At 47.8% G+C, this 25,680-nt stretch overlaps 1 protein-coding gene across 10 annotated transcripts in view; it reads right to left on the bottom strand.

Annotated features, from left to right (window-relative positions):
- magi1b (membrane associated guanylate kinase, WW and PDZ domain containing 1b) overlaps positions 1 to 25,680 on the bottom strand; it is a 369,840-nt gene that overhangs the window by 56,992 nt on the left and 287,168 nt on the right. For all 10 annotated transcript variants that reach the window (XM_078414550.1, XM_078414547.1, XM_078414545.1 and 7 more), the window contains 3 exons: positions 25,232 to 25,324; positions 21,458 to 21,640; positions 18,769 to 19,404 (listed from right to left, as the gene is read on the bottom strand). In XM_078414550.1, the coding sequence (XP_078270676.1) occupies positions 18,769 to 19,404; positions 21,458 to 21,640; positions 25,232 to 25,324 (912 nt within the window). The remainder of the gene's footprint in view (positions 1 to 18,768; positions 19,405 to 21,457; positions 21,641 to 25,231; positions 25,325 to 25,680) is intronic.

Below are 25,680 nucleotides of genomic sequence, written 5' to 3'. Positions count from 1 at the left end.
TGGTCACCCCCATTGCAGGAGAGATAGAAAACATAGAAAATAGGTGCAGGAGTAGGCCATTCGGCCCTTCGAGCCTGCACCGCCATTCAATATGATCATGGCTGATCATCCAACTCAGTATCCCGTACCTGCCTTCTCTCCATACCCCCTGATCCCTTTAGCCACAAGGGCCACATCTAACTCCCTCTTAAATATAGCCAATGAACTGGCCTCAACTACCTTCTGTGGCAGAGAATTCCACAGATTCACCACTCTCTGTGTGAAAAAAAACGTTCTCATCTCGGTCCTAAAAGACTTCCCCCTTATCCGTAAGCTGTGACCCCCTTGTTCTGTGCAAGATGGAACTGCAGATGCTGGTTTACACCAAAGATGGCCACTAAATGCTGGAGTTAAATTTAGTTTTAATTTGTAGTTTTAGGGACGCAGGTTAGAAACAGGCCCTTCGGCCCACCAAGTCCACGCCAACCATTGATCGGCAGTCCATATTTTGTTCTGTTATCCCACTATCGCATCCACTCCCTGCACATCTTTGCACAGCATGGAAAGTTTTACAAAGCGGGGCAATTTTATGGGGGCCAATTGACCCACAAACTGACCCATAGAGGGGGTACAGGGAAGGTTCACCAGATTGATTCCTGGGATGGCAGGACTTTCATATGAAGAAAGACTGGATAGACTCGGCTTGTACTCGCTGGAATTTAGAAGATTGAGGGGGGATCTTATAGAAACTTATAAAATTCTTAAGGGGTTGGACAGGCTAGATGCAGGAAGATTGTTCCCGATGTTGGGGAAGTCCAGAACAAGGGGTCACAGTTTAAGGATAAGGGGGAAGTCTTTTAGGACCGAGATGAGAACGTTTTTTTTCTCTGCCACAGAAGGTAGTTGAGGCCAGTTCATTGGCTATATTTAAGAGGGAGTTAGATGTGGCCCTTGTGGCTAAAGGGATCAGGGGGTATGGAGAGAAGGCAGGTACGGGATACTGAGTTGGATGATCAGCCATGATCATATTGAATGGTGGTGCAGGCTCGAAGGGCCGAATGGCCTACTCCTGCACCTATTTTCTATGTTTCTATGTTTCCATGTAAACCCGCACGTCTTTGGGAATGTGGGTGGAAACCCGGAGCACCCAGAGGAAACCCACGTGGTCACAGGGGGCGGGTCGGAAGGAATCGCAGATGCTGGTTTATGCCGACGATAGGCACAGAATGCTGGAGTAACTCAGGGGGACAGGCAGCATCTCTGGGGAACGTGCAAACTCCACAAGGACAGCACCCGAGGCCAGGATCGAACCTGGCGCTGTGAGGCAGCAGCTCTACCAGCTTCCTGCTCAATGGGCAAGATTTCAAACTCCCTTTCATTTCTCTAAATCATTTCTACATTACTCAAACATTCTCCTTCAATAACTTGCTCAAACATAGCGTAATAACCTATGGCGGCAGAAACCACGATTCCTCCCGACGTTTCAACAGTTGGCACAGAATTGCAACAGATGGAAGTTCCCCGAATAAGAACCCATTGGCTCCGAAGAGAACCACAGCGAACATGAAAGTACACATACAATGGACACAAAGTGCTGGAGTAACTCAGCGGGGTCAGGCTGCATCTCTGGAGAAAAGGAATAGGTGACGTTTTGGATCGGGACCCTTCAGAACCAATCCTCCCTTCACTCCCCCCCCCTTAAGCCACTAAGCCTTGATTAACCAGTTCCACAGATCGCAATGACGTGTCCCTCTTGTGATCACACCATCCCCCGCCAGCAGTTGGCCCATTGGAGCCTCCCTGCCTGAGGTCATCTGTTGCCAGCCCTGGATTATCCTGGTCCACTCATCCCCACCCCCTCCCCACCCTCTCTACAATCAGCCTGATTGTGGCGCAGCGGTAGAGTTGCTGCCTTACAGCGCTTGCATCGCCAGAGACCCGGGTTCGATCCCGACCGCGGGTACTTGTCTGCACAGAGTTTGCACGTTCTCCCCGTGACCTGCGTGGGTCTTCTCCAAGATCTTCGGCTTCCTCCCACATTCCAAACACATACAGGCGTATCGGTAAATTGGCATGGTAAATGTAAAAATTGTTCCGCGTGTGTGTGTGTGTGTGTGTGTGTGTGTGTGTGTGTGTGTGTGTGTGTGTGTGTGTGTGTGTGTGTAAGGCAGTTTTAATATGCGGCGATCGCTGGTCGGCACGGACCCGGTGGGCCGAAGGGCCTGTTTCCGTGCCGAATCTATAAAACTAAAAGACTGAAGAAGGGTCCCAACCTGCCCATTTTCTCCAGAAATTCTGCCTGAACCACTGAGTTACTCCAGCACTTTGTGGAAATCTTTGATATAAACCAGCATCTGCAGTTCCTTTTTGTTACATTAGAACACCACAGCACGGGAGCAGGCCCTTCGGCCCACAATGCCTTGAAGCCAAATCAAACACTTATCTGCCTGCACATAATCTGCATCCCTGCATTTCCACGTGTCTACCCAAAAGCCTCTTAAATATCACTATTTGCGTCTGACTCCAGCACCAGCATAGCTTTATGGTGAGAGGGGCAAAGTTTGAAGGAGATGTGTAGGGCATCTTTTATTTTACACAGAGGGCGGTGGGTGCCTGGAACCCGCTGCTAGGGGTGATGGTTGAGGCAGATACGATAGTGGCACTAAAGAGGCGTTTGGATGGGCACATGGACATGCGAGGAATGGAGAGACGTGGACTATGCGCATGTAGATAAAGGTGGGCTTGACATCATGCTCGGCACAGACATCGTGGGCCTGTTCTTGTGCTGTACACTTGAACTTGCAGCTCCATCCAAGACCGCAAGAGATCGCAGAGAATTGTGGACGCAGCCCAGACAGTCAAGCAAAGCAACCTCCCTTGCGTGGACTCCATCCACACTTCACAAGGCCAGCAGCATAATCAAGGAGCAGCCCAGCCCCTCTTCTCCCCTCCCCCATCAGGCAAGGAGGTACAGAAGTGTGAAAACGCACACCTCCAGATTCAGGGACAGTTCCTTCCCAGCTGTTATCAGGCAACAGGATGAGAGGGGATCTTATCGAAACGTATAAGATTATTAAGGGGTTGGACACGTTAGAGGCTGGAAACATGTTCCCAATGTTGGGGGAGTCCAGAACAAGGGGCCACAGTTTAAGAATAAGGGGTAGGCCATTTAGAACTGAGATGAGAAAATCTTTTTCAGTCAGAGAGTTGTGAATCTGTGGAATTCTCTGCCTCAGAAGGCAGTGGAGGCCAATTCTCTGAATGCAATCAAGAGAGAGCTGGAAAGAGCTCTTAAGGATAGCGGAGTCAGGGGGTATGGGGAGAAGGCAGGAACGGGGTACTGATTGAGAATGATCAGCCATGATCACATTGAATGACGGTGCTGGCTCGAAGGGCCGAATGGCCTCCTCCTGCACCTATTGTCTATTGTCTATTGAACCATCCCACCACCAACCTGACCTCCCACTTTGGAGACGAACTATCTTTCATTGGACTTTATCTTGCACCAAATGCTATTCCCTTTGTCCTGTATCTCTACACGGTGGACGTCTTGATCGTAATCACATACACTCTGGATACTGGGTTTTGTCCCTGCGGCTATCAAACTGTACAGCTCCTCCCCCTTCAGTCGTGGGGTAGACTGACTCCCCTAACAGCGCACAGTTCATAGTTCTCCCTGGATCATAGTAGACACCACTGGAAGCAAGGCAGCAACTCCAGATAGAGATCTTGACAGGATTCCATGCAATGCCAGCGCTCGGTGCTTGGATAAGCCAAGTCATTACCATTGTTAATTGTACAAGTCTGGAGTTCACAGCATCTCCCAGGCCCGTGCGCTATATATAATATATCCGTGCTATTAAAAGATGATTGCAACAGCTGGAAGGCTGATTTATTGGGTTATTTGGTTATGGGTGTCTGACAGTCTATGCAAGTCTATAAATCATCTCCACCCCGCCTGCTGACTCTGGATGTAATTTCCCTCAAGTGACATATTAAGGGAGTAATGAGCAGGCAGTTTGGGTGGGACATGTTGGAGTACAGTTGTATCCTGCGTTAGATGTCACACTGCATCTGCACATGGTAATTAGTTCCAGTAAAGCCTGCAGAACCTTATGTGGGACGTGGAGGGCGGGTCGTGGCTGTGGGCGCGTGCTTGCATGTGTCTAGCGTGTGTGTGAGGCAAAGAACCAATGTGCACTCTGGCGCTTTAGTTTAGTTTTTGTTTCGTTTAGAGATACAGCGAGGAAACAATAGACAATAGACAATAGGTGCAGGAGGAGGCCATTCGGCCCTTCGAGCCAGCACCGCCAATCAATATGATCATGGCTGATCATTCTCAATCAGTACCCCCGTTCCTGCCTTCTCCCCATACCCCCTGACTCCGCTATCCTTAAGAGCTCTATCTAGCTCTCTCTTGAATGCATTCAGAGAATTGGCCTCCACTGCCTTCTGAGGCAGAGAATTCCACAGATTTACAACTCTCTGACTGAAAACGTTTTTCCTCATCTCAGTTCTAAATGGCCTACCCCTTATTCTTAAACTGTGGCCCCTTGTTCTGGACTCCCCCAACATTGGGAACATGTTTCCTGCCTCTAACGTGTCCAACCCCTTAATAATCTTATACGTTTCGATAAGATGTCCTCTCATCCTTCTAAATTCCAGTCTATACAAGCTTAGTCGCTCCAGTCTTTCAACATATGATAGTCCCGCCATTCCGGGAATTAACCTAGTAAACCTACGCTGCACGCCCTCAATAGCAAGAATATCCTTCCTCAAATTTGGAGACCAAAACTGCACACAGTACTCCAGGTGCGGTCTCACTAGGGCCCTGTACGCTCTCCCCGTACAGTTTGTACGCTCTCCCCGTGACCCGCGTGGGTTTTCTCCGAGATCTCCGGTGTCCTCCCACACTCCAAAAGCGTGCAGGTTTGTAGATTAATTGGCTTGGTATCGGTGTTAATTGTCCCTAGTGTGTGCAGGAAAGTGTTAGTGTGGTCGGGGTGGACTCGGTAGGCCGAAGGGCCTGTTTTCGCACTGCGCCCCTAGACTACAAAAACGTTAATACTCAACTGTTTGCAAAAACATTTCAGACCTTTCATGTACGTTGAAACACTTTTGTAAAATAGTGACCACCCAGTAAACATGACAGCCATTTGCAGGCACCAAGATGAATTTGCGATCAATAGATTTTTTTCAATCATCAGAGAATGAAAGGCCATTCATGCCGTGACAGTTGTTTTGAAAGAGCCAGCAATTAGACCCAGGCTCTGGTCTTTGCTTTCCAAGTTGTTTGGAAATCTTGGCTGCATCTGTTTCAATCAGCCTTTGCAGAAATGACACTTCTCCGAATCTTTTTTAGTTTGGCCAATTATCTGCAATGCGTCTGTCCGGATATCAATTCTGCAGCCAGTGGAGTCTCAGGTTCTCAGTCTGTTGACGCTTGCACTGATAAAGGTAATTGGACGCAGCTGAGAAATCACTGCAAGCACAAAACTCTCTGTAGTTCTTCCCTCGTTAGGTTGAAGCTTCCCAGGCTAAACCGACTCATTAGATCCAGCCTGCCTTCCTTGAAATCTTCACTTGGAACGTGCAGAACCACACCATCAGAACATACGAGAGGCACAGATAGGACCTTTTTCCCAGGGGTGGAGATGTTCAACACTAGCGGGAAAAACTAGGAGGTGCAGCAGGCAGCACGGTGGCACAGCGGTAGAGTTGCTGCCTTGCAGGGCGTACAACTGTCGGAGGCCCGGGTTCCATCCTGACTGCGGGCACATAGAAACATAGAAAATAGGTGCAGGAGTAGGCCATTCGGCCCTTCGAGCCTGCACCGCAATTCAATATGATCATGGCTGATCATCCAACTCAGTATCCCGTACCTGCCTTCTCTCCATACCCCCTGATCCCTTTAGCCACAAGGGCCACATCTAACTCCCTCTTAAATATAGCCAATGAACTGGCCTCAACTACCTTCTGTGGCAGAGAATTCCACAGACTCACCACTCTCTGTGTGAAAAAAAACGTTCTCATCTCGGTCCTAAAAGACTTCCCCCTTATCCTTAAACTGCGGCCCCTTGTTCTGGACTTCCCCAACATCGGGAACAATCTTCCTGCATCTAGCCTGTCCAACCCCTTAAGAATTTTGTAAGTTTCTATAAGATCCCCCCTCAATCTTCTAAATTCCAGCGAGTACAAGCCGAGTCTATCCAGTCTTTCTTCATATGAAAGTCCTGCCATCCCAGGAATCAATCTGGTGAACCTTCTCTGTACTCCCTCTATGGCAAGAATGTCTTTCCTCAGATTAGGAGACCAAAACTGTGCGCAATACTCCAGGTGTGGTCTCACCAATGCCCTGTACAACTGCAGCAGAACCTCCCTGTTCCTAAACTCGAATCCCCTCGCTATGAATATACACTGCCTGTACGTTCTCCCCGTGACCCGTGGGATCTTCAGTTCCCCCCCACACTCCAAAGACGTACAGGTTTGTAGGTTAATTGGCTTGGAAAAAATGTGAATTGTCCCTTGTGTGCGGGATAGTGTCAGTGTGCGGGGATCGCTGGGCGGCATGGACTCGGTGGGCCGAAGGGCCTACTCCCGCGCTGTAGCTCCAAACTAGACTAAAAGGTAAGAGGGGGGAAGTTTAACGGGGATGTGTGGGGCATGTTTTTTACACAGAGGGTGGAGGGGGGCTGGAACGCATTGCCAGGGGTGGTGGGGGGCAGATGTGATAGTAGCATTTAAGAGGCACAGGGAAGTGCAAGGAAGGGTCTCGACCCGAAACGTCACCTATCCACTTTCCCCAGAGATGCTGCCTGACCCGCTGAGTTACACCGGTCGTTTGTGTCTATCATCGCGAGGAATAGACTGATTGACTGATACAGTGTCACGTGTACTCGGTCCAGTGAAGTTCTTTGTTTCGCACACAACACACAGGTATGCAAAGAGTCACCATGTATAGGGCCCCAACAACGTCACTAACATGGTCAGAGTCAGTAAAAGTATTTAATGTAGTCCCGATGGTCCCTCCTCATTCTCGGCGGCCCGTCCCACACCGGCTCCTTGTTTGTTCTTAGTGGCATCCCATAAAGGGGGAAAGTAATCATGCAGGTACAGCAGGCAGTGAAGAAAGCTAAAGGCATGCTGGCCTCCATCGCGAGAGGAATTGAGTTTAGGAGCAAGGAGGTCCTACTGCAGTTGGACAGGGCCCTGGTGAGACCGCGCCTGGAATATTGTGTGCAGTTTTGGTCTCCTAATTTGAGGAAGGATATTATTGCTATTGAGGAACATCAGGTTAATTCCCGGGATGGCGGGACTGACATATGATGAAAGAATGGGTCGACTGGGCTTGTATTCACTGGAATTTAGAAGGATGACAGGGGATCTTATAGAAACATATACAATTTTTAAAGGATTGGACAGGCTAGATGCGGGAAAAATGTTCCCGATGTTGGGGGAGTCCAGAACCAGGGTTCACAGTTTAAGAATAAGGGGTAGGCCATTTAGGACTGGGATGAGGAATAACTTCTTCACCCAGAGAGTTGTGAATCTGTGGAACTCTCTGCCACAGAAGGCAGTGGAGGCCAATTCACTGGATGTTTTCAAGAGAGAGTTAGATTTAGCTCTTCGGGCTAACGGAATCAAGGGATATGGGGAAAATGCTGGAAGGGAGGACTGATTTTAGATGATCAGCCATGTTCATTTTGAATGGCGGTGCTAGCTCGAAGGGCTGAATGGCCTACTCCTGCGCCTATTTTTCTATGATTCTACGGATCATGGGTCGATCCAAGGATCAATGGATCAATCTGAGGGATAACTTTATCACACAAAGGGTGGTAGGTGTGTGGAACGAGCTGCCAGAGGAGGTAGTTGAGGCTGGGATTGTCCCAACATCTAAGAAGCACCGCTCCGACACCTCTGTGAAAAAAAGCTAAAATAGACAGCGGGGAATTTTAACGAGCGGGGAATTTCACATCGACAGTTCTAGCACCAGTGACAGCCCCGACAACCACAACACTGCTTGGCAACAACGTTCAGCACAAACATTGTGGGCCGAATCGGCCACATCGTAGGCCACATTGTTCCTGTGCTGTTCTCGGTTCTATTAACAAACCACAGTGCTGCAAATATTCTGGCAGCTTCATCCCAGCCTCTGCAGGAGGATAGTTGCCAGGGGATTGGGATGTGAGAAAGATATGCTTGCTTTAGATTTAGAGATACAGCGCGGAAACAGGCCCTTCGGCCCACCAAGTCCGCGCCGCCCAGCGATCCCCGCACATTAACACTATCCTACACACACTAGGGGTAATTTTTACATTTACCCAGTCAATTACCCTACATATTAACCTGATCTCTGATCTGCCCAAACGTTGGGTGTTTGCTCTATTTCCCGTTTTATAACGGAGACACTGGTTTCGCATTTCAAAGTACAAAACCTCATCTTTAGGATTTCTAGAAGTGACCTTAAAATGTCGTACCATGCATTCTAACAGGCAAGACATTTCCAAACCCTCCGGGTCATTAGTCTCCTGCCAAAATTCTCTATTGCATTCCTTGTTTGCAAATGTGAATGTCCTGCACAATGAAGCCTTTGAAAACCAAGGGAGAAAAACAGGTTTGGTCGAGTTTAATTCAGAGATACAGCGCGGAAACAGGCCCTTCGGCCCACCGAGTCCGCGCCGACCAGCGATCCCCGCACACATATACACACACAAGGGACAATTTACAATTTTACCAAGCCAATTAACCTACAAACCTGAACGTCTTTGGAGTGTGGGAGGAAACCGGAGTGCCCGGAGAAAACCCACGCAAGTCACGGGGAGAAAGTGCAAACTCCGTACAGACAGCACCCGTAGTCAGCATCGAATATGGGTCTCTGGCGCTGTGAGGCAGCAACACTACCGCTGCGCCACCGCGCCATTTTAAAGCCATTCAAAGTCTTTTACATTGTGTTTCGTTACTTCATTAGAGAGAGAGGAGCATTCACGATAAATCTCTGCCAGGTTCCAGGTGCTGATGGAGCCCACTGTAACATCTTACCTCAAAGCACCAATCTTGGAGATGGACGGGAAGATAAGAGAGACTTGTTACGTGGACATGGTCTGATTGCACTCAGACAATCAGGAGAGCGTTTGCCGATGGCAAAGAGACAGAATCCAAATACTTCCAATTAACACAAGCTTGATATTGATCGCTGTAAGTGTGAATCAGCACTCAATCTGGTGAAATAACTCGCAGTTCAAGATTTGCCAAGCTATGAAATCGTCCACAAAATGTTTCCTTATCCGTTACGTTCACTACTTAAACATTGAAGAAACCATTCAATCAGGGCTGGTCTATCCTTCCCTCTCAAGTCCATTCTCCTGCCTTCTCCCGATAACCCTTGACACCCGTACTAATCGAGAATCTATCTAACTGTCTCTGCCTTAAAAATATACATTAACTATCCTCCACAGCCTTCTGTGGCAAAGAATTCCACAGATTCACCACCCTCTGACTAAAGAAATTCCTCCTCATCTCCGTCCCAAAGGAACATCCTTTAATTCTGAGGCTGTGACCTCTAGTCCTAGACTCTCCCACTAGTGGAAATATCCTCTCCACATCCACTCTATCCACGCCTCTCACTATTCGGTACGTTTCAATGAGGTCCCCCCTCATCCTTCTAAACTCCAGCGAGTGCAGGCCCAGTGCCCACAAATGCTCAAATTATCATTTGGTAGTTAGTGCTTTGCAGCTGATTTTATATGATATTTAATCTTGAAAACCCTATATTACATTGCCAGGAGTGAAATTCATTGGATGGGGTCTCCCTTCGGAAATCCACTATTGCTTTTACTGCGGTCTGCATGTCATTCAAGATAGAATATTGTGACCTTCCAAATGGGATTTTAATTTACAATCAATACAGCAATAAAATAAAATGGAACAAATATATATCACAGAGCAATATGATAGTTCAATACTAGCTTAGAACCCACATGGACTCATAACAGCGTGGAAACAGGCCCTTCGGCACAGCTTGCCCATGCCAACCAACATGCCCATCTATCACTAGTGCCACCTGTCTGCATTTGCCCCATTTCCCTCTAAACCTGTCCTATCCATGTTCCCGTCTAAATGTTTCTTAAACGTTGCGATAGTTCCTGCCTCAATGACCTCCTCTGGCAGCTCATTCCATACACCCACCACCCTATGTGTAAAAAGATTGCCCCTCAGTTTCCTATTAAATCTTTCCCTCCTCACCTTAAATCCATGTCCTCTGGTTCTTGATTTCCCTACTCTGGGTAAAAAAGCTATTGATTCCCCTACTCTGGGTAACTTCTGATATTATGGGGACCTCATACAGGTGCATATCTATCTGAAGACAGATTTAAAAAAGCCGGAGTAGCTCAGCAGGTCAGGCTGCATCCCTGGAGAAAACAAATAGGCCACGTTTCGGGTCGGAATTCTTCTCCGGACTCCAAACGATTCTGACCCAAAGTGCCACCTATTCCTTCTCTGCGGAAATGCTGAGTTACTGCAGCAGTTTGTGTCTGTCTTCAGATAGATGTGTCTATTTAGTTTGGTTTAGCTTAGAGATACAGCGCAGAAACAGGCTCGCTCCAGTGTACATCTCCAGTGTCAAACAGCATCTGCAGTTGCTTCCCATTCACGTTAATCTGAGGAAGGGTCTCGACCCGAAACGTCACCCATTCCTTCTCTCCCGAGATGCTGCCTGACCTGCTGAGTTACTCCAGCATTTTGTGAATAAATCAATTTGTACCAGCATTTGCAGTTATTTTCTTATACACGTTAATCTGAGTATGATTATCACTAGCTTGCTAACAAGCATGAAAACAGATATAAGAAAAGGACACAAAGTGCTGGAGTAACTGGGCGGGTCAGACCTGCTGAGTTACTCCGGCATTTCGTATCTTTTTTCTTTTGTAAAGCAGCGTCTCCAGTTCCTTTGTTCCTACATTCTGAAGATCATCGATCTTGGTTCTTAACAGAAAGGAAATTAGCAACGATGATACTTCCTGCTCTGCCAACAACATCCGGTGATTTATATTAGAAATTACAAGTAAGTGAAGACTGATAAATAATTCACTCAAAGGACTTGCATTAGTGGTGGAAATGAGAACAGGTATCAGCACGTAACCACTCCACGCTGTGATTACTGGGCAAATCTCAAGGGTGAAACGACACACTGGGATGAATTATTCAATAAACTTAGGTACGCAAACATCATCCCTACAATGCATCTTAAATATAAAATCAATTAAAGTGCAATAAACTTTAGACTTTAGAGATACAGCGCGGAAATAGACCCTTTGGCCCACCAAGTCCACGTCGATCAGTGATCACCCTGTTACACTAACACTATCCTACACACATAGGGTCAATTTACAATTTTACCAAAGCCAATTAACCTGCAGACCTGTACGTTTTTCGAGTGTGGGAGGAAACCGGAGATACTGGAGAAAACCCACTCGGGTCACGGGGAGAACGTACAAACTCCGTAAAGGCAGCGCCCGTGGTCGGGGTGGAACCTGGGACTCTGGAGCTGCAAGGCAACAACTCTACCGTTGCGCCACCGTGCCACCCTGTGCCAATAGTTTAAAGGTGTGTGGAGGCGGTGAAATGTTATCGTTTGCTGAACAGATAAATCTGGGAAGTTTTGATTCAAGACGCCTGTGTCTTCAATATAGAACAAATTAACGTGCAATAGACTTTAGAGATTAGGAAACAGCCAGTGAATCTTATCCCCAGTGTGTAGGATCGTGTTAGTGAGCGGGGATCGTTGGCCAGCCTGGGCTCGGGGGGCCGAAGGGCCTGTTTTCCCGTTGAATCTCCAAACTAAGCTAAATAATTGTAAGGCAGATTAAGAGACAAACGTGAATAAATAACTAACACTGTACAAAACTAACAATGTTAATCAACACTGAGCTATTATATAGGAAAAATGAATGATTTCAGTTTCCTTACAATGCACAGTAAGAGGATAAAATGGTTGCCCTCAAAATTCAACTGTTCACTTTCGCAGCTGCATGCAAGTATAAATGGGATGGTATCCTTTCATCGGACAACAGGAATGAAAGAGGGACCATTCACATAATAATCCTCAGCAATATAACTGGTGCGGCACGGTGGCGCAGCGGTAGAGTTGCTGCCTTACAGCGCTTGCCGCGCCAGAGACCCGGCTTTGATCCCGACTACGTGTGTTTGTCTGTACGGAGCTTGTACGTTCTCCCCGTGACTGCGTGGGTTTTCTCCGAGATCTTCGGTTTCCTCCCACACCCCAAAGACGTACAGGTTTGTAGGTTAATTGGCTTGGTAAAAGTGGAAATTGTCCCCAATGTGTGTAGGATGGTGTTAATGTGCGGGGATCGCTGGTCGGTGCGGACTTGGTGGGCCGAAGGGCCTGTTTCCGCGCTGTATCTCTAAACGAAACTAAGCTAGCATTTTGTTTTCTATGAAAAAAAACATTTTATAATATTGCAAATGCAGGCCACTGGCCATTTGCCAATGGCCATTCTACCATCTCATTAAGCTTAAGAAAATAACTGCAGATGCTGGTACAAATCGAAGGTATTTATTCACAAAATGCTGGAGTAACTCAGCTGGTCAGGCAGCATCTCAGGAGAGAAGGAATGGGCGACGTTTCGGGTCGAGACCCTTCTTCAGACTGAAGAAGGGTCTCGACCCGAAACGTCGCCCATTCCTTCTCTCCTGAGATGCTGCCTGACCTGCTGAGTTACTCCAGCATTTTGTGAATAAACCTCATTAAGCTTAGTTTAGAGATACAGTGCAGAAACAGGCCCTTCGGTCCACACCGACCAGTGATCCCCGCACACTAACACAATCCCACACACACACTAGGGTCAATTCTATCTTTCTACCAAGCCAATTAACCTACAAACCCGTACGTCTTTGGAGCGTGGGAGCAAACCAAAGATCTTGGAGAAAACCCACGCGGGTCACGGGGAGAACGTACAAACTCCGTAGACAAGCACCCGTAGTCAGGATGGAACCCGGGTCTCTGGCGCTGCGAGGCAGCGATTCTACCGCTGTACCTGATTGCAACACATGAAATGATCTTTACAACATTGCAATTTGTGATCAATGGAGACAGGGCTAACTGGTTACTTTAGTTGCAGTGATTTAAGGGCACACTAAATGTTTCTGAATCACGAAAATTCATCTCTCTGCAGCTTGGGAAGAATGGGAACATTGTGAATTCACCGCTGGTGCAAGAAGACATTAAAAAAAACTGCAGATATTGGAAATCAGAAACAAAAACAAAAGGTTCTGCAGCGGTGGCACAGCGGTCGAGTTGCTGTCTTACAGTGCCAGAGACCCGGGTTCGATCCTGACTACGGGTGCTGTCTGTACGGAGTTTGTACATTCTCCCGTGACCTGCATGGGGTTTCTCAGAGTCTCCTCCCAGGTCCGAAGGTTAATTGGCTTGGTGTAAATGTAAAATTGTCCCGCATGTGTGTGTGTGTGTGTGTGTGCAGGATAGTGTTACTGTGCGGGGATCGCTGGTCGGTGCGGACTCGAAGGGCCGAAGGAACTGTTTACACGCTGTATCACTTAACTAACGTAAACTAAACACAGCGGGCCGTACGGCACAAAACAGGCCCGACTCGTACTTACCCACCAAGATGCCTCATCTACACTCGTCCCATTTGGCCCACATCCTTCAAAACCCCTTCCGGTACACGTGCCTGCGCAAACATCTTTGAAAAGCTGTTGTAATACCACCACCGATGCGAGCTATTGGTCTGAATTATTTATCTCTCTTCACTTGCGTGTAACTTCATATATAGATCACTGGAAGTTGTTGGCAGAACAGGATGCATCTTCATTGCTAATTTCCTTTTTGTCAAGAACCAAGATCGATGATCTTTGGAAAGTAGGAACAAGAAACTGCAGGCGCTGCTTTGCATGGAACTGCAGATTCAGCAGGTCTGACCCACTGAGTTACTCCAGCATGCTGTGTCTTTGTTTTTTAATATCTATTTTCAACTACCTCCCCTGGCAATAGGCACAAAATGCTGGATTAACTCGGCGGGCAGGCAGCTTCTCTGGAGACCAGGAATAGGTGACGTTTCGGGTCAGAACCCTTTTTCAGACCTCTTCTGGCAGCTCGCCCCATACACCACCAGCCTCTGTGTGAAAAGGTCGCCCCTCCGGTTTCTCAATAGACAATAGACAATAGGTGCAGGAGGAGGCCATTCGGCCCTTTGAGCCAGCACCGCCATTCAATCTGATCATGGCTGATCATTCTCAATCAGTACCCCGTTCCTGCCTTCTCCCCATACCCCCTGACTCCGCTATCCTTAAGAGCTCTATCCAGCTCTCTCTTGAATGCATTCAGAGAATTGGCCTCCACTGCCTTCTGAGGCAGAGAATTCCACAGATTCACAACTCTCTGACTGAAAAGGTTTTTCCTCATCTCCGTTCTAAATGGCCTACTCCTTATTCTTAAACTGTGGCCACTGGTTCTGGACTCCCCAAGCCTCTCATCGTTTAATATATACTTCTGTGGTGTTTCCCCCATGTCCTCCAACGTTCCAGAGAAAACAATGCAAGTCTATCCGAACAAGTCTATCTCCTGCTCTTCTCACCTGAAGCCTTTGCCCTCTGGTTCTTGGTTCCCCTAACTAGGGAGAATGACTCTATGCATCCACCATCTATTCCAAGGGCCAGGCTTCTTTCATGTTTACATATCTGTTGTGCCACTGCAAGTAAGAATGTAATTGTTCTGTTTCGGAACACATGACAACGAGACGCTCCACCTTTGAATGACGCAGTTTTATTTATTCTGAATTTATATTTAAGATGAATTATTGGGCAGATAGTTGCTTGCAAGAGAAAGCAATGGATGGCTGTGGAGGTCAAGTCAGTGGATATTTTTAAGGCAGAGACTAGATAGATTCTTGATTGGTACGGGTGTCAGGGGTTATGGGGAGAAGGCAGGAGAATGGGGTTAGGAGGAAGAGATAGATCAGCCACGATTGAATGGTGGAGTAGACTTGATGGGCCGAATGGCCTAATACTGCTCCTATCATTTATGATTTTCCAGTGCAATTTTATTACGATAAAATAATTTGAGATTGCAATTCCATTGCTGCATGCTCAGTTAGTCACTGGAAATAGAGTCATAGAGAGTCCCAGCATGGAAACAGGCCCTTCACCCCAACATGCCCATTCCGATCAAGATACCCCGTCTACACTAGTCCCACCTGCCTGCACTTGGCACATATCCCTCTAAACATTTCCTTTCCATGTTCCTGTCCAAATGTCTTTCAAATGCTGTTATAGTCCCTGCCTCAACTGCCTCCTCTGGCAGCTCGTTCCATACTCACCACCCTCTGTGTGAAAAAGGTACCCCTCAAGTTCCTATTAAATCTTTCTCTGCTTACCTTAAACCCGTGTCCTTGATTCCCCAACTCTGTGTAAAAGAAGCTCTGTGTGTTCACCTGATCTAATCCCCTCATGATCTGAAACATCTCTATAAGCCTCCTTGCCCCTGCTGAGTAAGATGCCCCATCTACACTAGTCCCACCTGCCTGCACTTGGCCCACTCTAAAACTTTCCTATCCTTGTACCTGTCTAAAAGTCTTTTAAATACTTCACTAGAAGGCAGAAAATACCCAGGTTTACAAACTTAACTGATGGGAGATAGAAGACTAACATGATTGTAAGTATTTTGTTATGATACAAAGAGATAGAGTACGTATTTAAAACTAGAAATCGTATATGGTTTAGTTTGGTTTAGTTTATTGTCACGTGTACCGAGGTACAGTGAAAAGCTTGTGTTGCATGCTAACCAGTCAGCGGAAAGACAATACATAATTACAATCGAGTCATTCACAGTGTAATGGGAATAACGTTTAGTGCAGATAAACCTAGTAAAGTCCAATCAAAGAAAGTCTGAGGCTCTCCAATGACATAGATAATAGTTCTATTCCAGTTGCGGTAGGATGGTTCAGAGGCCTGATAACAGTTGGGAAGAAACCAAATCTGGAATAGAAACATAGAAAAATGGGTGCAGGAGTAGGCCATTCGGCCCTTTGAGCCAGCACCGCCATTTAATACGATCATGGCTGATCATCCAAAATCAGTTCCTGCCTTTTCCCCATATCCCATGATTCCTTTAGCCCCAAGAGCTAAATCTGACTCTTGAAAACATTCAGTGAATTGGCCCCCACTGCCTTCTGTGGCAGAGTATTCCACAGATTCACAACTCTCTGGGAGAAGAAGTTTTTCCTCATCTCAGTCCTAAATGGCCTACCCCTTATTCTTAAACTGTGACCCCTGGTTCTGGACTCCCCCAACATCGGGAACATTGTTCCTGCATCTAGCCTGTCCAATCCTTCGAGAATTTTATATGTTCCTATAAGATCCCCTCTCATCCTTCTAAATTCCAGTGAACACAAGTCCAGTCGACCCATTCTTACATCATACGTCAGCCCCGCCATCCCGGGGATTAACCTGGCGAACCTACGCTGCACTCCCTCAACAGAAAGAATGTCCTGCCTCAAATTAGGAGACCAAAACTGCACACAATTGAATCCGTTGAAATCCATATCAATTGATGACAAGTAATGAAATTGATGTCAAGTGGGGATCACGTTGTCGACCTCCCCATGGTGAGCCCTGTCAACTGACCTCAGTCAGGCGAACGACAACAAACAGAGACAGCAGAAGCAGAAGCAGCTTCATAACTTCTGCTGCTTCAAACGCAAGAAGAAGATGTCAAGTGATGAAATCCGTATCAATTCTCCGCTTTCTTTACAAGGACATGAGCTGATTTACTTTCAATTGCGGACAGAAAGATATTGAAATGCATGCCATGTCCATTCATTATCATCAGACTTCAGTTCTTCACGCTTGCATGTTTAATTTCTATGAACAATCTGCTTTGTGAGGTGCAGTTCACTCCCAAAGCAAACAAGAGACTCGTACTCTGCCAGAACAGCGTTGGAATCCATTTACTAATCGAACCTTGGTCATTATGGACGTTTAGTATTGCAGCGACATGTAAGCCCGAGATATGAATCAAAGTCACAGTCGACAAACACTAATGACTTCTCTCACCTATTCCACTTGGATGTCTCCATCAGCCCTTTCCCTCCCCCACCCCCAGCAATCTATCACCCTCACAAACTGCACAAATTAAATTATCCTATTATATCATTGTGTTTTAAACACTTTGTCAACAGTTAATCAGGAGATTAATCTCACTGCACCACAGCGAGTTCAATCATTACGACAGGTCTCTCGAAGAAGAGGAGCATGAAGCTATTAGATGTGCACAAGTGTGGAGACAGACTTCATCAGGAGCAGTTGTGAACTGAATCAGTACTGTATCTTTCTAAAAATAGTAGTGTTGCCTTTTTACCCAGTAGACATCAACAGCGTTTCCCAAAGGCAGTGCAACTTAAATCCACTCTCCCTCTCCCCAGACGCTCAGTGTGAAGAAGGGTCTCGACCCATCCCTTCCCTCCAGAGATGCTGCCTGTCTCCAGCTGAGTTACTGCAGCATTTTGTGTCTCTCTTCAAATCTCCCACCTTCTCCCCCAACCTCTCCCAACTCAAAGGAATCATCTCATTTGGGTTTTAGAGATACAGCATGGCAACAGGCCTCTTCCACCCACCGAGTCCACGAGTGAGCGTCCATTTACACTAGATCTACCTTATCCCACTTTCGCATCCACTCCCTGCACACTTGGATCAATTTACAGGGGACAGTTAACCTGGGTTTGGACAGTTTCTTTGGGACGTGGGGGGAGACCGGAGCACCCGGAGGAAGCCCACACGGTCACAGGGTGCTATCTGTACGGAGATTGTACGGAATTTGTACGTTCTCCCCGTGACCGCGTGGGTTTTCTCCAGGTGCTCCGGTTTCCTCCCACACTCCAAAGACGTGCAGGTTCGTAGGTTAATAGGGTTTGGTAAAATTGAAAATTGTCCCTGGTGCGTGTAGAACAGTGGAAGTGTGCAGGGCGATCGTTGGTCAGTGCGGACTTGGTGGGCCCAAGGACCTGTTTCTGAGCTACACCTCTAAAGTCTAAAGTACGTAGAACAGTCCAGCACAGACCTTACAGCCCACAAGGTCCATGCCAAACATGACGCCAAGATTTTAGATTTTAGATTTTTTAGATTTAGAGATACAGCGCAGAAACAGGCCCTTCGGCCCACCGGGTCCGCGCCGCCCAGCGATCCCCGCTCACTAACACTATCCTACACCCACTAGGGACAATTTTTTTAAACATTTGCCCAGCCAATTAACCTACATACCTGTACGTCTTTGGAGTGTGGGAGGAAACAGAAGATCTCGGAGAAAACCCACGCAGGTCACGGGGAGAACGTACAAACTCCGTACAGTACAGCACCGGTAGTCAGGATCGAACCTGAGTCTCCGGCGTTGCATTCGCTGTAAGGGCTCTGTCTAACTCTCTTTTAAATTCATCCAGTGAATTGGCCTCCACTGCCCTCTGTGGCAGAGAATTCCACAGATTCACAACTCTCTGAGTGAAAACGTTTTTTTCTCATCTCAGTTTTAAATGGCCTCCTTTTTTATTCTTAGACTGTGGCCCCTGGTTCTGGACTCCCCCAACATTGGGAACATTTTCCCTACATCTAGCTTGTCCATAATTTTATACGTTTCTATGAGATTCCCTCTCATCCTTCTAAATTCCAGTGAACACAAGCCCAGTCTTTCCAATCTTTCCTCGTATGACGGACATATGCAATGTTACGATCGATCTCCCAATGAAAGGCAAACGGTTGACCCACCTCCTCGCTGAACCAGGAGAGTCACTTCGCTTCCTTTGGGACATTCTAACAGTGTGTCGACTACTTGGTTGTGACTTAAGTTCTGGACATTCTTCTTGTTAACCTCCAGCAGGAAATCGCCTTCCTTCAGGCCCCGGCAGCGCGGGCCGTCCACGATCTGCTTAACCCTTTGTCCCCCGCCGCCGGGGCTGTCGGCTATGGTGAAGCCGAACCCCATGGGGCCCTTGACGATGTGGACGGTGATGAGTTCGGGCTGGGTGGCGATGGAGGAGGCCAGGGTGGCGCTGTCGTTGCCGAAGGCCGTGTGTGAACCGTTGGAGGAAACCTCGCCTGACGACGGGCTGTAAGGTCTCTGGTCCCTCGCTCCGTGGCCGTTGACTGGCGCCGTCTGGCTGCTGTGGCTGGAGAGGGAGTCGCAGTTCTCCTGGCCGTTGACGATGATCGGCTCCTTGTCCGAAATGGCCACCGAGGTCACCAGGCTGGTGTTGGGGTCGTCGGGGTCAAAGGGCAGCGGATAGCCCCGGCAAAGTTCAAGGTCCACGGTGGCGCCGATGGGAATGGACTGGAATATCTTCACAACTTGAGCGTGGGTGTAACCCAGCACACAGCTGCTGTTCACACTTACTATCACATCACCTGCGGGAGTGGATTACAGGCGGTTAGTCACACGAGCGCTTCACCAGTTAATCTGTGCACATTAACTTCACAATTACATACTTAATTCTCCAATGGTGTTGTGCAAACAGATATAACAATTTGCATAATATTTTGACAGCGGCAGAATATGAATACCGTGTGAGCAGCAAGTGTAGTTCTGTTCAGTTTTTGAGAAACAGCGAGGAAACAGGCCCTTCGGCCCACCGAGTCTGTGCTGACCAATAATCCCCGCACACCAGCACTGTACCGCACACACACACACACACACACACACACACACTCGGGACAATTGACCATTTTTACCAAAGCCAATCAACCTACGAACCTGCACGTCTTTGGAGTGTGGGAGTAAACCGGAGCGCCCGGAGAAAACCCACGTGGTCAAAGGGAGAACGTACAAACTCCGTACAGACAGCACCTAGTAGTCAGGATCAAACCCGGTTCTGTGGTGCTGTAAGGCAGCAGCTCTACCGCTGCGCCCTGAATCTCTGACAATGTATGGCAACGTTGCATAATCTGAAGCTTGTTTGCAGCTGTCATTGATTTCCTGGCTTCTGCGGTCCACAAATCAATATGTACACTGCAGAGATGTAATAAATGAACAACGAGGCGGCTTGCACACTGGCACAGCTGGTAGAGCTGCTGCCTCACAGCGCCAGACAAACAGGTTCGACCCTGACCTCAGCTGCTGTCTGTGTGTGGAGTTTGCACGTTCTCCCCGTGACCGTGTGGGCTTCTGCTCCGGTTTCCTCCCACGTCGCAAAGAAACTGTCCAAACCCAGGTTAACCGTCCTCTGTAAATTGATCCAAGTGTGCAGGGAGTGGATGTGAAAGTGGGATAACGTAGATCTAGTGTAAACGGGCAACGTTTCGGGTCGAGACCCTTCTTCAGACTGAAGAAGAGGGTCTCGACCCGAAACGTCGCCCATTCCTTCTCTCCTGAGATGCTGCCTGACCTGCTGAGTTACTCCAGCATTTTGTGAATAAATACCTTCGATTTGTACCAGCATCTGCAGTTATTTTCTTACACTAGTGTAAACGGGCGATGGACTCCGTACAGACAGCACCCATGGTGAGGATCGAACCTGGGTCTCTGGTGCCGTAAGGCAGCAACTCTACCGCTGCGCCACCGTGCCGTCTTTCTTCAGTTATCCTAACTCCACAGCTCCTCAGCTCTGCAATTGTGTTGTCTAGCAGCTGCGTGCACTAAATTGGCAACTTGAGCCTGAGCTTGTATCCAGCTTTTGTTGGGGACTTTCACTCCAGCTGTGATATCGGGGAGCTGAGGCCTCAGAGAAGGGGTAAACTACAAGCCCTGGTCCCGTCTTGACAAGAGGTTTTGATCACATTGAACAAGTCATCATAACAACTGACCAGCATCAGGAGAGAGCTGTCCAGTCGGAGTTCAAGAGATTGGTGGGAAATAAATGTGAAGTGGTTTGTGAATCACTAAACGTGAATATTACTTCTTAGAGTCATAAAGTGATACAGCATGGAAACAGTCCCTTTGGGCCAACTTGCCCACACCGGACAACATGCCCCGTCTACACTAGTCCCACCTGCCTGCGCTTGGCCTGTATCCCTCTAAGCCTATCTGTCCAGTCTGAAGAAGGGTCTCGAACCGAAACGTCACCCAGAGATGCTGCCTGTCCTGCTGAGTTACTCCAGCATTTTCTGTCTATCAGCACCTGCATTTCCTACCTACACGATCCATGTACCTGTCTAAATGTTTCTTAAACGTTGCCATGGTACCTGCCTCAACTACTTCCTCCGGCAGCTTGTTCCATACACCCACCACCCTTTGTGTGAAAGAATTACCCCTCAGGTTCCTATTAAATCTTTCCCCCCTCGCCTTAAACCCATGTCCTCTGCTTCTCGGTTCCCCTTACTCTTTCATCGCTGGCCTTTATCTATTCCTCTCGTGGTTTTGTAGACTGAATTGGGTCGTAGATGGGGCGTGTTGGTCGGCGTGGGCTGCTTGCGCTGAAGGCTCTGTTTCCACGCTGTACGACTCTGTGACTCCATCTCTTACCTGTCTCCATTTTGCCATCCATTGCCGCGGGCCCATCCAGAACGAGGCTTTTAATCTGCAGGAATTCATCGGGCTCGTCGCCACCGACAACAGTGAACCCAAAGCCACGGGTACTCTTCTTTAGTTTGGTGTTGATGAACTGCCCCTTCAGCTCCGCCGGGTTTCTGGTGAAGAAGGGCTTGCCTGTTCATAAAAATGGACAACAAAACGTTCACGTTAACGTTCAGGGTCACAATAGTTCATTAGTCCATCAGTCACAGAAGCAGCATTAGACCATTCGGCCCATCAAGACTACTCTGCCATTCAATGTATACCAAGAGAGAATTATATACAGCTCTTAGGGCTAACGGAATCAAGGGATAGGGAGAGAAAGCAGGAACGGGGCACTGATTTAGGATGATCGGCTTTGATCATATTGAATGGCGGTGCCGGCTCGAAGGGCCGAATGGCCGACTCCTGCACCTATTTTCTATGTTTCTATGTTTCTAATCTTCAGTCACGATTGATGGGGCAGATCTATTTTTCCCTCTCAACTCCATTCTCCTGCTTTAGATTTTAGATTTAGAGACACGGCGCGGAAACAGGCCCTTTCGGCCCACCAAGTCCGCGCCGCCCAGCGATCCCCGCACATTAACACTATCCTACACATACCAGGGACAGTTTTTACATTTACCCAGTCAATTAACCTACAAACCTGCACGTCTTTGGAGTGTGGGAGGAAACCGAAGATCTCGGAGAAAACCCACGCAGGTCACGGGGAGAACGTACAAACTCCGTACAGACGGCGCCCGTAGTCAGGATCGAACCTGAGTCTCCGGCGCTGCATTCGGGTGTAAGGCAGCAACTCTACCGCTGCGCCACCGTGCCGCCCTGATTTAGGATGATCGGCTTTGATCATATTGAATGGCGGTGTCGGCTCGAAGGGCCGAATGGCCTACTCCTGCACCTATTTTCTATGTGTTTCTATGTTTCTAATCTTCAGTCACGATTGATGGGGCAGATCTATCTTTCCCTCTCAACCCCATTCTCCTGCTTTCTTCCCGTAACCTTTGACGGTCTTACTAATCAAGAACCTATCAACTTCTGCTTTAAAAATATCCAGTGACATGGCCTCCATAGACGTCTGTGGCAACGAATTCCGCAGATTTACCACCCTCTGACTGAAGGTCACCCTCCTAGGTTTGTATACACTGGAATTTAGAAGGATGAGAGGAGATCTTATCGAAACGTATAAGATTATTAAGGGGTTGGACACGTTAGAGGCAGGAAACATGTCCCCGATGTTGGGGGAGTCTAGAACCAGGGGCCACAGTTTAAGAATAAGGAGTAGGCCATTTAGAACGGAGATGAGGAAAAACTTTTTCAGTCAGAGAGTTGTGAACCTGTGGAATTCTCTGCCTCAGAAGGCAGTGGAGGCCAATTCTCTGAATGCATTCAAGAGAGAGCTGGATAGAGCTCTTAAGGATAGCAGAGTCAGGGGATATGGGGAGAAGGCAGGAACGGGATACTGATTGAGAATGATCAGCCATGATCACATTGAATGGCGGTGCTGGCTCGAAGGGCCGAATGGCCTCCTCCTGCACCTATTGTCTATTGGAGTTACTCCAGCATTTTGTGTCTACCTTCTATTTAAACCAGCATCTGCAGTTTTTTTCCTACACATCTCAGTTCCGTATCTCTCCAAATAATTGAAAACCCCTTTTGCCAATTTCCATCTATTTTAATTGGAGAGGGGAATTGGAGGCCAAGTCAATGGATATTTTTAAAGCAGAGATTGATAGAGTCTTGATTAGTAAGGGCGTCAAATGTCACGGTGAGGAGACAGGAGAATGGGTTTGAGAGGAAAAGATAGATCAGCCCTATCATGACAAAAAAACGTTACTGTTCTTCACAGCAACTAAATTAAATCAACTACTTGCTTCGAACCATCCATTTTTTTACATAAAGGTCTTAATCTCTTCCGAGCTGCAGTCCCCAATTTGGATTTTCCACTTGATTGATTGAAAGATGCAACTTGGAAACAGGCCCTTCGGCCCACAGTGTCCATGCCAACCATCGATCGTCTGTTCACACTGGTGCTATGTTACCCCAGTTTCACATCCATCTGCAGTCGGTTTTACAGAGGCCAATTATTCTACAAAGCCGGCACGTCTTTAGGATGTGGGAGGAAACTGGAGCCCCTGGAGGAACCCCACGTGTTCGTGGGGAGAACGTTCAGATAGCACCTGAGGTGGGGATCGAACCTGGGTCTCTGGCGCTGCGAGGCGGCAGCTCTACCAGCTGCACCGTTGTGCCGCCCTTAATATGGAACATAATAAATTGTCTGCTTTGATCTGTTCTTTTCACATCCTACATGCTCTTTGGCCCTTCCACACCTCGTTTCCCTCTCCCCTGACTCTCAGTCTGAAGAAGGGTCTCAACCCGAAACGTCACCCATTCCTTCCCTCCAGAGATGCTGCCTGTCCCGCTGAGTTACCGAAGCATTTTGTATCTATCTTTGGTGTAAAACCTTTAAAATTAATATTAAATGAATGGTTCTAAACAAGTAGTTGATTTAATTTAGATGCTGCATGCAACAGCAATGTTTTTTTCTGTCCACCTCTTGTGTCTATCTTTGGTATTTCCTGCAAATATTGATGGCATTGTTATTTGTATCTATCTTCAACATAACTCTATGGTTTTATGACAAATCGATAGAAGCAATCTTGCTCAACAAAACCCTACCAACAAAATGTCTCAACACATCAACCTCTGGTTTGAGAAAAATAAGTTGCATTCAAAGCATCATTTGGGAGCAAGATTTCATTCATCTACTGCATTTGCAAGACAGAGAGTCATAGAGTGACACAGTGTGGAAACAGGCCCTTCAGCCCAACATGTCCCAGCTACACTAGTCCCACCTGCCTGCGCTTGGTCCATATCCCACCAAACTTGTCCTATCCATGTACCTGTCTAACTGTTTCTTAAACGTTGGGATAGTCCCAGCCTCAACTACCTCCTCTGGCAGCTTGTTCCATACACTCACCACCATTTGTGTGGAAAAGTTACCCCTCAGATTCCTATTGAATCTTCTCCCCTTCATCTTGAACCTATGTCCTCTATAGGGTTGCCAACTTTCTCACTCCCAAATAAGGGACAAAAGTTGACATCACCGCCTCCTGCCCCACATGACCTCACCCAGCCAGAGGCCACGTGCTCTCACTTCACCAATGGCGGCCGCCCGGGCTGGGAGGCGGGTTGCTAAGCAACCTCCATTAGGCGGCGCCCGGGCATCCAGGCCTACACTGTCCGGGTCTACATTGTCCATGCATACAGTGTCCGGGTCTACACTGTCCGGGCCTACAGTGTCCATGCATACAGTGTCCAGGCCTACACTGTCCAGGCCCACAGCGGCCCCTGGGCCTAGTGTCCAGACCTACAGTGTCCAGGCCTACAGTGTCCGGGCCTACACTGTCCGGGCCTACAGTGTCCAGGTCTACATTGTTCATGCATACAGTGTCCGGGCCTACACTGTCCAGGCCTACAGTGTCCAGGCCTACAGTGTCTGGGCCGACAGTGTCCAGGCCTACAGCGCCCCCCCGGGCCTAATATAGGACAAGGGCATTCCCATAGGGAACAAACCAATTTAGCCCAATATATGGGACAGTTGGCAACCCTAGTCCTCTGGTCCTCGATTCCCCTACTCTGGGCGAGAGATTCTGTGCGTCTACCTGATCTATTCCTCCCGTGGTACATTTGATTTCAGGTTGTGGATGATCAATGTTTTTGCCTTACCTCCTTGTGCCGGTGTTTCTCTGAAAGAGCCCTGATTATTCTGTGTGTAATTTGGAGCTTTGGGACCGGGGCATGCTTGGTGTTCCGTCCACTCTGCAAAGTGAGAAAAATAAGTTGCATTCAAAGCATCATTTGGGAGCAAGATTTCATTCAGCAGTGACACCTTCCTAACTTCACTCCCGACGATTATGTGCGGCACAGTGGTGCCAAGTAGTCGGGATCGAACGCGGCTCTCTGGCACTGTAAGGCAGCATCTCTGGCGCTGTAAGGCAGCAACTCTACCACTGCTCCACCGTGCCACATGCGTATAGAGACTATATCTGAATGAGATAATAATATCAGATATATTGTTAATATATGTAGCTAGATATATAGCTGATAGTTAATATATCTGAATGAGACTGAATGGGTTAACAGGCCAGTGAAACAGCAGGTTTCACTGCAGCAGG

Source organism: Rhinoraja longicauda, chromosome 17 (assembly GCF_053455715.1).
Source record: "Rhinoraja longicauda isolate Sanriku21f chromosome 17, sRhiLon1.1, whole genome shotgun sequence".
NCBI lineage: Eukaryota > Metazoa > Chordata > Chondrichthyes > Rajiformes > Arhynchobatidae > Rhinoraja > Rhinoraja longicauda.
The sequence above is the reverse complement of the archived record's forward strand: the minus strand, read 5'-3'. Positions and strand labels throughout refer to the sequence as shown.